Below are 11,468 nucleotides of genomic sequence, written 5' to 3' on the forward strand. Positions count from 1 at the left end.
ATCCCAACAACCACATAAGGGAGAGACTGCACAGAGCTCTGCAGGCAGAGACTAGAGAGGGAGACTGCACACAACTCTGCAGGCAGAGACTAGAGAGCTGGGAGCCCACAGCCAGCCGTAGTTACACACAGAGACTGTCTCAAAACAGTCACGCTAAAGAATGTAAGTCAGTGGCAGACAGCCTGCAAGCATGTGCAGGCTCTAGGTGTTCAGCTCCTGAAGAGACCACGAAGAAAAGGAGCTTTAAGTCAAAGCAAAGAGAAGTAGTTCGCATTCTCAGCTCTGAGCACCACGTCTGGCTGGTAAAGATCACTGTGCAAAAAAACTGGTTTGGGTTTTTTTGTTAATGTTTTGTATTTTTTCCTTACACTGTTTCCTTGTACACAGGCTGAACAAGCCTTGGACTTTTTTAAGGTTTTTTGAGATAGCCCCATGAGCAAGCTGGCCTCAAACTCAGAGATCTCCCTTCCTCTGCCCCCTAAGTGCTGGAACTAAAGTTATGTGCCACCACACTTCTGATTCTCATCCGAGGGCACTTCCCTTGAATGTGCCCCCACACCTAGCTTTATGCAGGCTGGGAGTTGAACCCAGGATATCAAATACTCTATTATCTATTATCTAGGTAAATCCTCAGCCCCAAAAGTAATTCCTGGCTTCTGTTTCTGCTTGAAATACTATAGAATATGACCCCAGACTGGCTCTGAACTTATATTCTGGCTCAGCTTCCTACGTACTGGTATTACAGACAAACATCACCATTCTTGGCTAAAAATAATTTTTGACACGACCGAATTTAGGTTCCCCACCCCCTTTCTTACATACTTAGTGGGTGGAGCACACACATGCCACTGAATGAATGTGGAGGTCATAGGGGAAAGTCAGTGTCTTCCCTACTACCATGTGGGTCTCGAGACTGAAGTCCATCTAGCTTGCACGCAAACATCTTTACCTGCTGAGCCATTTCTAGCCCTAGATGTTTAAAATTTTTTTCAAAATAGTTTGTGTTCATTAACTTGAAAATTCAATTTACTGTTGAAAAAAAAAAGGAATTGTAGGTTTTTTAATTTTTAAAAAATTTATATGTATTTTTCCTTCATGTTTGTATGTACAACTTGGTTAGGCTTGGTGCCCAGGGACTGTAAGCAGGTACAACGGGAGTTATATAGATTTCAGATTATGTAGAATCAAGTATATGATTGTGAGCCAGCCACCATGGGGGTGCACTGGAGACCGAACCCAGGTTCTTTGCAAGAGCAGCAAGTGCTCCTAACTGCTGAGCGCTCTCTCCAGTCAGGAAATACATGTTCTGAATGTTTGCCAAACATACAGTAACATAGTCTTTAGCCGATTCTATTCAGTATGATTTTCTCAAACTGTACCTGAAGTCAGAATTATCAAACCATGGTAACAGATCTGAAGAACTACATAAACCACGAGTACCCACAATGCCCTATGGTCATGATAATCTATAGCAATAATTCACACAATAGGAAAACATTAGTTTAAATCACCATTCCCATGTAAAATACTTAGCATTTATTTTTTTATAAATATATTGACATCACACTAAGTTATACAGCAAACTAAACAGGTTTGTATAAAAATGCTGCTTGCAAAGACAATGCTTCCCTACATAAGTCTGGAGAATATATAATATGCTAAAGTCAGGGAAAACTTTGTGAGGTTTTTTCCCATGTTTTATCATTTTGTGTGTAAAATGAATATATATAATTTGTATTATGCCATTTCTTTTAGTTTTTTATATTTAATTTATCTTAATAGAAATGGATCAGGAAGCTACCTTAATTTTTCTCTATAAATTTTCTGGAATGCAATGCTATCCTTCCAAAAAATAAGAAACTGCTGGGAACAGAGTAACCAGTAGTAACCCAGCACCTGAAACAAAATGAAGCAGGGGCTGGGGAGACGATTCAATGGTAGAGCACTGGCTGCTCTTCCAGAGGTCCTGAGTTCAAATCCCAGCAATCACATGGTGGCTCACAACCATCTGTAATGGGATCTGATGCCCTCTTTCTGGTGTGCCTCATTTTTTATATATAACACATATACACATATATGTGTATATGTGTATATATACATGTATGTATATATGCACACATATATGTTATATAGATATACACACACATATATTATAAATACATAATCTTTTAAAAAAAGAAAGAAAAAGAAAAAAATGAAGCAGGGAGCTTTTGAGTAAATGGTCATCTTAGATATTAGCTAGCCTGAGCTATAAGGCCACCTCAAAAAATTGGGACTATTTCCCTTTTGCAAAGGAATTAATTCTTGGCCCTTCTTTTATGACTTGGGGGTTGGTAGAGACTCCTCCTTTGTACTTCTGACTCTGTGACACAGTTACCAGTTACCATCCCATGACATCAACTGGTTACTAAGATTCCTTTAAAAGCAATGATCGACCTTCAAGGTGGAGGACCTGGCGATTCTCCTACAGACACTGTTCAAATGATTATATATTTAACTAACTTACAGCTTTCCTTAGAGAATGAAGGCAGACAAGCCAGGAGTGACAACCTGCCCATGCTGTCTGTTCTATCTACCAACTCTGAGCTTCACAGTGCCCTGAACATAGCCTATCTTTTCAGCCTCGGTGCCTACCTACTGCGGTGCAGGACACAACTAATCGGAGTTGTTAATAAGAACTACATTAGCACAAATTGGCTTCACTGGGTGAGCTGTCTAAGCTCTTCATTGTCCTTCAGAAATATTCTTCCCAGAAGAGATCTGAAAAAATTGCATAATTTCTTTTCTACGTGAGAGAAGTTAGCAATGATGACCCCACCAATACAGGTGTCGGTGCACCCTGTAATCTCAGCACAGGGATGAGGCAGGAAGGCCATGAAGTTGAAGCTAGCCTGGGCTCCAGAATGAGACCTTATCTCAAAAAATTCACACATATACACAAGTAAATAAGAATTTTAAAATTTGGTTTTGAACATTTACTTGCAATCCAAGGGAAGTGTTCTAAAACATTTTACTACTTATGTCGGTCATTGTTCCTTAAGCAGTCTTAAAAATATTTAGATGTTTAGAAGGTTTTTTTTACTCTTTGAAGGATAAAGCCATTTCACATTAAGGAAATTATCACAATTTGGTATAATAAAGTATAATTCTATTTTAAATGACAGAAATTCAAATTTTTATTAGCTTTGGAAAATAGAGGATGTAGAGCTGGAAACAAAGAAAATGTTTTAAATCACCAAAGGATACCTGTAAGTTACTCCTATCCGGGACATCTCCACGAAATGTGGTAAAATAGACATAGCAATGTTAACCCTTCTTAAGCTCCGGCACTCAGCTACATACCTGCAGTCTCCTCACTTTGAAGTACAGCAACATCAAGCTCACTGACACTGTGTAACTGTTACCATCCTTCTGATTCAGAACATTTTAATTTTTCCAAAGGAAAATCTGCACTATTACACAGCTAACTCCCTACTTTGACTTCTTTAGAAGTAGGATAATTTGAATGAAAGTACACCTGTCCTTCCAGAAACCAGAACAGACTGAGTTAGTTTGTTTGTTTCTCAGAGCGCATCCACCTGCTTTTCCAGAACCCAGCACTCTTACCTTCTTGGAAGCCTCGGGATGCAAGATCTGCCTAATGTGAAGCTGCCCGTCAGTACAGAGACAGAAGGAAGTCCCTACCCCGATGTTCAGTTCATTGCTCACTGACTGGTTAAACTGCAAGAACAAGAGACACACGAGGGATGCAACGAAAGCAGAATTTACAAGCACACCAAAGTGGCCCAACTTGAAGATAACCAAAGAAAAACCCTCCTGAAGCCTCGGACGCAGGACACCAGGGTAATACCACAAAGAACCCTTCCCCAGGAACCTCCTCTTTTCACCCAGGCAAGGGAGCTTTCCAACCAATCTGCAGTTTTTGTTCGGGAGTTGAAGTCACTTCCCAGCAGCCCCGATATTCAGGATGAGACTAATCGGGTCACTTTTAACAGATTGCTTTTAGATTACATCATATTATAGTATTACTTTTTCAGTGTTTCAGGTTTAAGGAACCCATATCCGATAAACAAGCGGGGTAATGAATAAGCAGAATTCTGTAAGGCGGCTGGTTATCACCTTTCTTTAGAAAATACTCTAGAAATAAAATACTCTAAAATAATTCCTTTAACTGGAAACTGGTGTGCTACGGCGGAGGCTGGGAGAACGCAGAGCACATTTGCCGCACAGGTGTTGAGACCCGCCCTATTCCGGAGTCTAGCAACCGTCAGCACCCAGAGCAGTTTTTAGGTCACCTCAATTTCAACCGGGGATCCCGCCAGCTCCACGATGACCCAACAAACAGCCCCACAGGTTTGTACATGCAACCACTCCATGGGATCCCAATCAAGGCAGTAAAGAAGTAATGAGGAAGCTAAGCTTTTGGAAATTGGCTAAAATCAGGCGGGCACTCAGGTGCAAACCAAATTACAGCCATAGCTAGCATTAGCGCGGTATGACTGAGGGTCTACCCCTCTACAGCACTGCGCCTCCAACCCCAGGCGAGCTACAGACCCAGATACCAGGAGAGACTGGGTGAGCTCGGAGCTGGCACTGCAACTTCGCTGGCGGCCCGTGAGGTAAACCTCGCGCGGCGGATTCTCCTGCCCAAAGAACTACTCAGGAGGCAACAGGAGCTCGAGCCCATCTCAATCTCGAGACCCTGGGGGCCGGGAAGTCAAGCACCGCAGCCCTCCCCCGCCCCCCGGCCGGACTCCCACACACAAGGCTGGGAACCTCGCCACCCCACCCCAGAAACAAGCAGAGGCCGCCCCACGAGGGCGTGGAGCCGCAGGGTTGGGTCGGGTCGAGTATGGGGGCCACCTGGATGGGGGTGGGCGGCGTGGCCTGGCCAAAACTGTCACCTGTCGGAGGGCTTGGTCCAGCTGCGGCGCGGAAGACAGGTTTTCGGCGTCTATTTTAGTTTCTTCTTTACAATCCTCTGTCAGTTCCAACTGATCCGGTCTAACTAGTACTTCGTGCAGCTGTCCCACCTCGGGGAATAAGGGGTAGAAAACAAGGGGTCGGTTTCCCCCCTTTTCAATTTGGAAATCCTTCCTCCTCCCTGGCTTTTCCTGGACGGCTCGAGCTCTACAGGCACCTAACAGCAGAATCAAAGCTCCCTAGAAACCCAGGGATCTGGTCGCCCCACCCCCACCCTACCCGGATCAAGTCGCCCAGGCCAAGGAGGGGACCCTAGCGCCCCGGGGACCACCAGCCTGGCATAGGCGTTCTGCGACTCTCAGAGAACGCGGCTCGGCAGCGAGAGGCCTTTTTCTACCTGAGCCAAGTTTCAGAAGATTTAAACGGCTCCAAGGTGGTTGGCCAACAGGTTTGATTCTGCTATGGATTCTCTAGGCCTCGGGGCCCCGCTTCATAAGCGTGCAACCACTTAAAGAAAAGTGAAGAAAAGAAAAAAAAAAAAAAAAGGAAAGGGAAAAGAAACCGACTACCCTTTCTCCAACTTTCTTCAATAAAGTTGTTGCCCCGACTCCTCGTTTGGACCAGAACATAGTAAAGTACCTTCTTGTTGGCCAAATCCACGACTTTCCATAACAGCAGGATCAGCTCCTTCTCATCCGAACCCAGCTTGGCTCCGGTGGCCCCAGCAGTGATCCCAAAAAGCACCACCAAGTAATCCGGAGACGCCGTCATGACGATAGGTGGGGAGGGGGAGGAGGGGGGCCGGGAGGCGGCGAGGTGGGGTTGGAAGTGAGAACGAGAAAACCTGTGCTAAAACCCTCTTCCAAGAGAAAAAGAAAGCGCCCACCCCCCTCCTCGAGGCCGCCAGGGCAAAAGGCGGTAACCTGCCACCCAAGCCCACACCTGGCCGGCGCTCCACACCCTGGGCAGGAAGGGGGGTGGAAGGAGGGAAGAGCAGGCCTGCCCTTTTTGTATCCAATTGCTGGTGCGTCTAAGAAAAAACCCAGGAGCCGGGCTGCACCCCCGGGAGGCGCGCGCAATGGCTGAAAGCTTTTCTGTTTTGGGATGTGGCTCTACCTGCCCGCCCCTTTTCCCCCCTCCCCCACGTGGTGCAGGTAAGAGACACCTGGCGGCGCCCGGCCATTGGCTCCTTCAAACCACGACGTGGCAGCGGTGGGAGGGGAGCTGGGGGAGGGAGAAGAGAGGGCGGGAGACAAAGGCTGGATGAATGGGGAAGCAAGGGCTGGGGGAAGGGGAGGGAAAGAGAGAGGCGGGGAAGAGCTACTTGTCACCAGGAGGGTAGCCAAGGCCAGACCAAGGGGCGGGGGGCACGACGACGAGAAGGGTCCCTGCTCGAGGACGCAGCGTTGAGGGATTTGGAGGGTTGGCTTGGCCGAGGGTGTGTGGGGGGGGGGGGGGGAGGAGAAGCTGAGGGGTCGCGCGAATGACCAAGGTGCCTAAAGGTAAAAGAAGGCCAGAGGTGAGGCCCAGGGCGCGGCGCGTGGGAGGGACGGGTCTACGGCTGCCCGGGAAGCTGGTGCGGGTAATTGCGGAACCCGGCAAACGCCGCTCCTGAGCCCAGCACACCTTTCTGTGCAAACAGCCGGAGGAGGGTGTCCTGCTGGCCCTGCCCCTCACGGCGCGGGAGGCTGGCATTCGCTCTCTCCACCTCGGGGCGAGCCTCCGCCCCCACCCCCGAGCCGCAGAACCCGACGCTTGGCTGGCTAGGCAGGTCCTGGGATGCAATCACAGCCCTCGAAGCAGCTGGGGAACCTCGGGAGGAAGGACCTGTAGCCCCTTCTCTATTGCTATAATTGTTACATCTTCGTCGTGCTGGCTGCTAATTCGAGACCGGAACACCCTCTAGGACGCAGACACAGTTAACTGTGACTTGCCTTGGCTAAGAAGTACATCTGCCCCGCAGCCCTCATAGAGATTTTTCAGTCAGGCCAAACGCACTTTTCGTTAAATATCCTGCCTTTTGTTCTTGGAGCGTGTGACTTGGCCAACTTATGCCCATAGACTCCTGCGCCTCCACCACCAACCACCCCAGCCCTGCCACAAGCCACCAAGAGCTATATAAGGTTATGTTGACACTTTAGAAAAGTGCCATCGGTGGAGTTCCCTCGAGTTTTCTGTTTTAAACCGGTCTATTCTTAGGAGCCGAATTCCGTCTGAAATATTACTCGTTTGGCGCCCGGTGTGTGGCCTTGCATATCCTTGCAGTGAAAAGAAGCGGCCACACCCTTGCAACCGCAGGAACCTATTGGTACTCTCCTGGGGGACCCTTGTCAGGACAACCTAGAGACTACGCTTTCCCAGCGGGAGCTGACTCCCGGGAGTGGGGAGAGGAGTCGGAGGCCCGCGGCGCGCGTTTCCCGGTAGGATGAGGTGCGGCCGGAGACGGGGGCCGGCGGTGCAGGTGGCAGCCGCGTCCGGGATCGCAGGCGGAGGCCTGGCTCGCGCTCAGCTCCCGAGTCCCCGGGTGCCTCTCCTGGCCCCGCCCTAGCCCCGGTGTCTCCGAGCCTGCCTCCTTGTCCCCTGGAGTCGAGGGGGCTGGGACTGGGCGGGGAATCTGGAAAAACCACCCAGATTGCATTGCAGTGGGCGAGGCCGCTTGGAGGAGCCGGTTCTGCGGAGCCGCGTCGCCCCAGGGCTCTCTAGACGTGACCATCTCGGTTGCTCGGCTCTACCGAAGAGGCAACACCTGGCAAAGGCACGAGACTCCGCGGCACGCTCAGCACACCGGGCTGGGAGGCCCCAAGTCAGGCAAGCGAAGGTTGCAGAGAAAGTGATCACAGCCGCACCTGAAGCACCTCCGACAGGACTTTGGAGTTTGGATCCATCGTTCCTACGACAAGTTTTAAAGAACGGAAGACTTAAAGTCGGCGCTTTTACTAGGAGATGCCGCAACAGGAAACTAACATGAATCTCACAGCTGCCCCTCTTTTGCAGAGACTCTCCATCCCCCATTTTAATAAGCTGGATTATCTGTTTCTAACATTTTTTAATTTTTAGATTTTAAATTCAATTTTTAATTCAGTTTAATGTGTCCAACTGGATTTACCTTAACAAGGGTTTTGCTGTTTGTTGTTTTGGGGTAGATGCTCAGGGCTTGTAACAGCCTGGCACTTGCTCTGCCCACAACAAATACACAAATACAGTAATTTTAATGATAAAAAGAAAGGAAGGAAAGGAGGACGTGACTGCTTCTAGGTACGGATTAACATTTTTTTAGCCAGTGATCTCAGAGGCAAAGGCTAGGGAATCTTATGAACCTAGTCTAAAAACCCAGTTTCGGGATAACCAGAGCTACACAGACTAGGTAGTCTGGAAAAAGATTGAGATTAGCGATATGAGGGAGCCCATAGCTAGAGGTATGTGGAAGGGTCCAGAATGAAGAGGAAGCTGAGCCACGCCGTGTGAGAAGAGGAAGATAGAGAGAGGGAAACCAGGTGCAGTGGCCAAGGGGCCAAAATAGCTGGGTTATTGGTAGAAGGGCAACTCAGCCCAGTTCCTGTACTGGAGAGTTCAGGGTAGGGGGCAGAGTAAACCGACTAAGAGGACCTTGTAACTGGTACGGACTGAGGGATGCTGAGTTTTACGCTAGGGTTTAAGACCTAGCATCCCAGGTTTTTGTTGTCAGTAAAGGGGTCGTCCCTTAGTTATTAGGCTGAAACTGGGGCTTTGTCAGCAGCCCAGGAAAGCTGGAATGCTGACCAAGGCCCCGGAGTAAGGCTGCGGGCTGTTTCCGCTCTGGTGGATGGATGCCCAGGTTCTCCCGCCCCTCCAGGGACTTGGGAAGCACAAGCCACTTAGGAGCAATCTATGTAGCTGGACCACCTAGGGCTAGCTACTTTGGGGCTGTCTAAGATGCAAATTCCAAAGTAACACCTGGGGGCCAGCATTTGTAGGCAGTTAACTTGATACCTGCTGCGACAAATAGACTAGGGAAAGAAGGTAAAGTCTAGGAGTTGGTCAGCCCCGTGATACTGGTAGGTAGTGGAGGGGAGTCCCAAGTAGAGGAGCGATCGCACCCTCAAGAATAGGCAGCTGGGGAAACTTAGGTTGTTGACTGACAGCGGTGCTTATCTGGAGTGCCTTTGACCTGTGAGAAAGAGATCCAGGTCGATTCTCTGAAGTGTATGAGTTCTTTAATTCTAGAGATGTTTTTAGCACAACGAGAAACATTTTAAAATCTACACTTAGAAATAACCAAAGGAGATTTCAAATTTTGAGCTTGTGACTATGATGTAGTCGATCCTTAACCAGGGACTAGATTAATAGCTTATCAGAACTCTCTTGACTAATGTTAAAATTCTGAGCTTTTGATGTCTTACCATAACAATAGCATAGAGAGGGGAAGAAATCTGAAATGTTTCTCATCTTTATATACCTTAAGTCACTTCATAGAACTTTATAACTTGGATTTACACATCTTTTAAAAACCTTTTTGAGACCTTCACAACTTAAACCTTATATCCTCAGACCTTTACAACTCTTATTTATATATACCTTAGAACACTTTCTTAGATCCTCGAAATGTCCATAACTTTTAAATCTTTTTTAGAAGTCCAATCATTTACCACGAGGCACAGGCGGTTGATATGAGAGCAGCAGTTTTGATGTTACTAAGCACCTCGGTGATTTTCCCAGGTTTGAGACCTAACAGAATTGTAACAATATGTATGCAAATTTGCAGTTGTCTTATAAGCCTAGGTGTTAATTCATCATTGTAAAGGAAACTCTACTCACAGTCACAGAAAAAAACAAATTTTTTTTTCAAGACACAATTTCTCTGTATAGCCATAGCTATCCTGGAACTTGACTTACAGACCAGGATGGCCTCAAACTCAGAGATCCATTTTCCTCTGCCTTCCTCCCATGTGCTAGGACGAATGGAGTATGCTACCATATATGACTAGTCTACAGAAAATGTAAGTTTCAAATGTTCTATAAAGAATCAGCAGGCTGGGTCTGCTTTTCTTTTTTTCTTTTAAAGGTCTTTAAGGAGTGGGTATGTCACTACAAACTATAATCCCTGCACTGGGGGGTGGGGGGCAGGAGGATCAAGATCAGGGGGTTCTGGCTATAAGAGAGAGACCCTGTCTCAAAACATTAGATGAAAAAAAGCTTAAAGCACAGGCATGCTTCAGTGAAATCTGTCGACTATACAGTATTATGTCACCTTTAATTTCACAAATGAAGTCCCACTGCTTAGGGAGGAGCACAGCCTTGTGTTAAGGAAGCATGAATGAAAATTTTAGGGATAAGGAAAATTATCAGAAAATTGCTCTCAAAGATTCAGACAAAATCCTTGTCCACATGGAACAAGTGCAGTAAGGTGCTGAGGAACTGGGGAGGGATTTTTTGCCTTGCTTCAATGCTGAGGATCAATTCCAGGGTCTTACTCTCACACACACACTGGGTAAGAGCTCTGTGGCCCCAGTTGTAGGTGAAAGAATCCTTTGTACTGCTCTCTGTCACTTGTATAAGGTTAAAAATCACTTCAGATACATAAGGTTTTTGTTTTAGTCTCCTTAGCCTTTTGCTGTGGCCCTGCAGGTATTTAGCAAGGTGCCACCCTTTCTTCTATGATGATATCATGGGTTTGGGTGAGCTGCCTGCATGCATGGCTGTGTACTGTTTGCATGCCTGCTACCTGCTAAGGCCAGAAAAGGCCTTAGATCTCCTGGAATCCCTGGAACTGGTGTGATAGGTAGTGAGACTCCATGGAGCTGGAAAAGCAGCCAGTGTTCTTAACTGCTAAGCCAGGTCTCAAGCCTGAATTAATACATTATTTTAGATTTTCTTTAGTAAATAGAAAGAGGTTAAAATAAATAAAAAGAGTTTTTTTTTTTTGTTTTTGTTTTGTTGGCTAGAGGTTGATTTTTCTAAACTGGGGTTGGGGCATGAGTATGTGTTTGTTCAGTGTGGAGGGCAGAGTGTTAAAGTTCCCAGAAGCTGCAGCTACAGGTAGTTCTGAGCCGCCTGATGTGAATACTGGGCACCAAACTCGGTTTCAGTGCAAGAACATTAAGTGCTCTTAAGGGGTGTCTCTCCAGCCTCTTGCCCTTGTTCTGTGTAACAGTCCTTTCAAGTGACCTTTCCTAGACTGAGCCGCTGTGGCCTCTTCATTTCCTGCTCTTTACCTATCTTCATTATCTCCTTTGAGAGAGAGAGAGTTAGAGTGAGTTGTGAGATGCTAGTAATTGAACTTATTGCTATTTTAGGGGGGTTTATTTGTTTTGAGAAATATCCTGTCTTATAGCCTAGGATAGCCTTTCTGTGCACCTGAGGCTATCCTTGAACCTCCCATCACTTTTGTAGTGGGTGGTACACCTGGAAGCTAGAGGACAGCTACATTAATGATTCCAACTTCATTTGCAGTGTCTATACCTTCCTTAGGGTTCTCATATGCCCACACCTGGTTGTTACCTATGCAAGACATCAAAAGTGAAATAGATCAGTGTATACAAATGCATAGGTGTCAAGTGGAGAACATG

General features: G+C 47.0%; 1 protein-coding gene and 1 long non-coding RNA gene across 9 annotated transcripts in view, besides 2 other annotated features; one reads left to right on the forward strand and one right to left on the reverse strand.

Annotated features, from left to right (window-relative positions):
* Esrp1 (epithelial splicing regulatory protein 1) overlaps window positions 1-6,041 on the reverse strand; it is a 54,851-nt gene extending 48,810 nt beyond the window's left edge. For 6 of the 8 annotated variants that reach the window (XR_003954898.1, NM_001347052.1, XM_006537715.1 and 3 more), the window contains exons 1-3: window positions 5,563-6,036; window positions 4,905-5,033; window positions 3,607-3,720 (exon numbers count right to left, since the gene is read on the reverse strand). Coding sequence is in view for 7 of the 8 variants with exons in the window: in NM_001347052.1 (NP_001333981.1) it covers window positions 3,607-3,720; window positions 4,905-5,033; window positions 5,563-5,694 (375 nt within the window). In the remaining variant the exon portion in view is untranslated. Of the gene's footprint in view, window positions 1-3,606; window positions 3,721-4,904; window positions 5,034-5,562 lie in introns of all 8 variants that reach the window. The other 2 variants (NM_001290383.1, NM_194055.3) reach the window with 1 other exon arrangement.
* Window positions 6,281-6,310: an enhancer, noted in NCBI's record as "m9a fragment". NCBI's record gives its function as "low activity enhancer in mouse ES cells and EBs" and the evidence as "EXISTENCE:reporter gene assay evidence [ECO:0000049][PMID:17784790]".
* Window positions 6,292-6,298: a nucleotide motif, noted in NCBI's record as "nucleotide motif; motif 9a". NCBI's record gives the evidence for it as "EXISTENCE:motif similarity evidence [ECO:0000028][PMID:17784790]".
* Window positions 6,390-8,670, forward strand: Gm35631. The gene is made up of 2 exons (XR_390400.3): window positions 6,390-6,442; window positions 7,123-8,670. It is a non-coding gene; the product is annotated as a predicted gene, 35631 (long non-coding RNA).
* The last annotated feature ends 2,798 nt before the right edge of the window (window positions 8,671-11,468 follow it).

The sequence above is a fragment of the Mus musculus genome, chromosome 4, assembly GCF_000001635.26.
Source record: "Mus musculus strain C57BL/6J chromosome 4, GRCm38.p6 C57BL/6J".
NCBI lineage: Eukaryota > Metazoa > Chordata > Mammalia > Rodentia > Muridae > Mus > Mus musculus.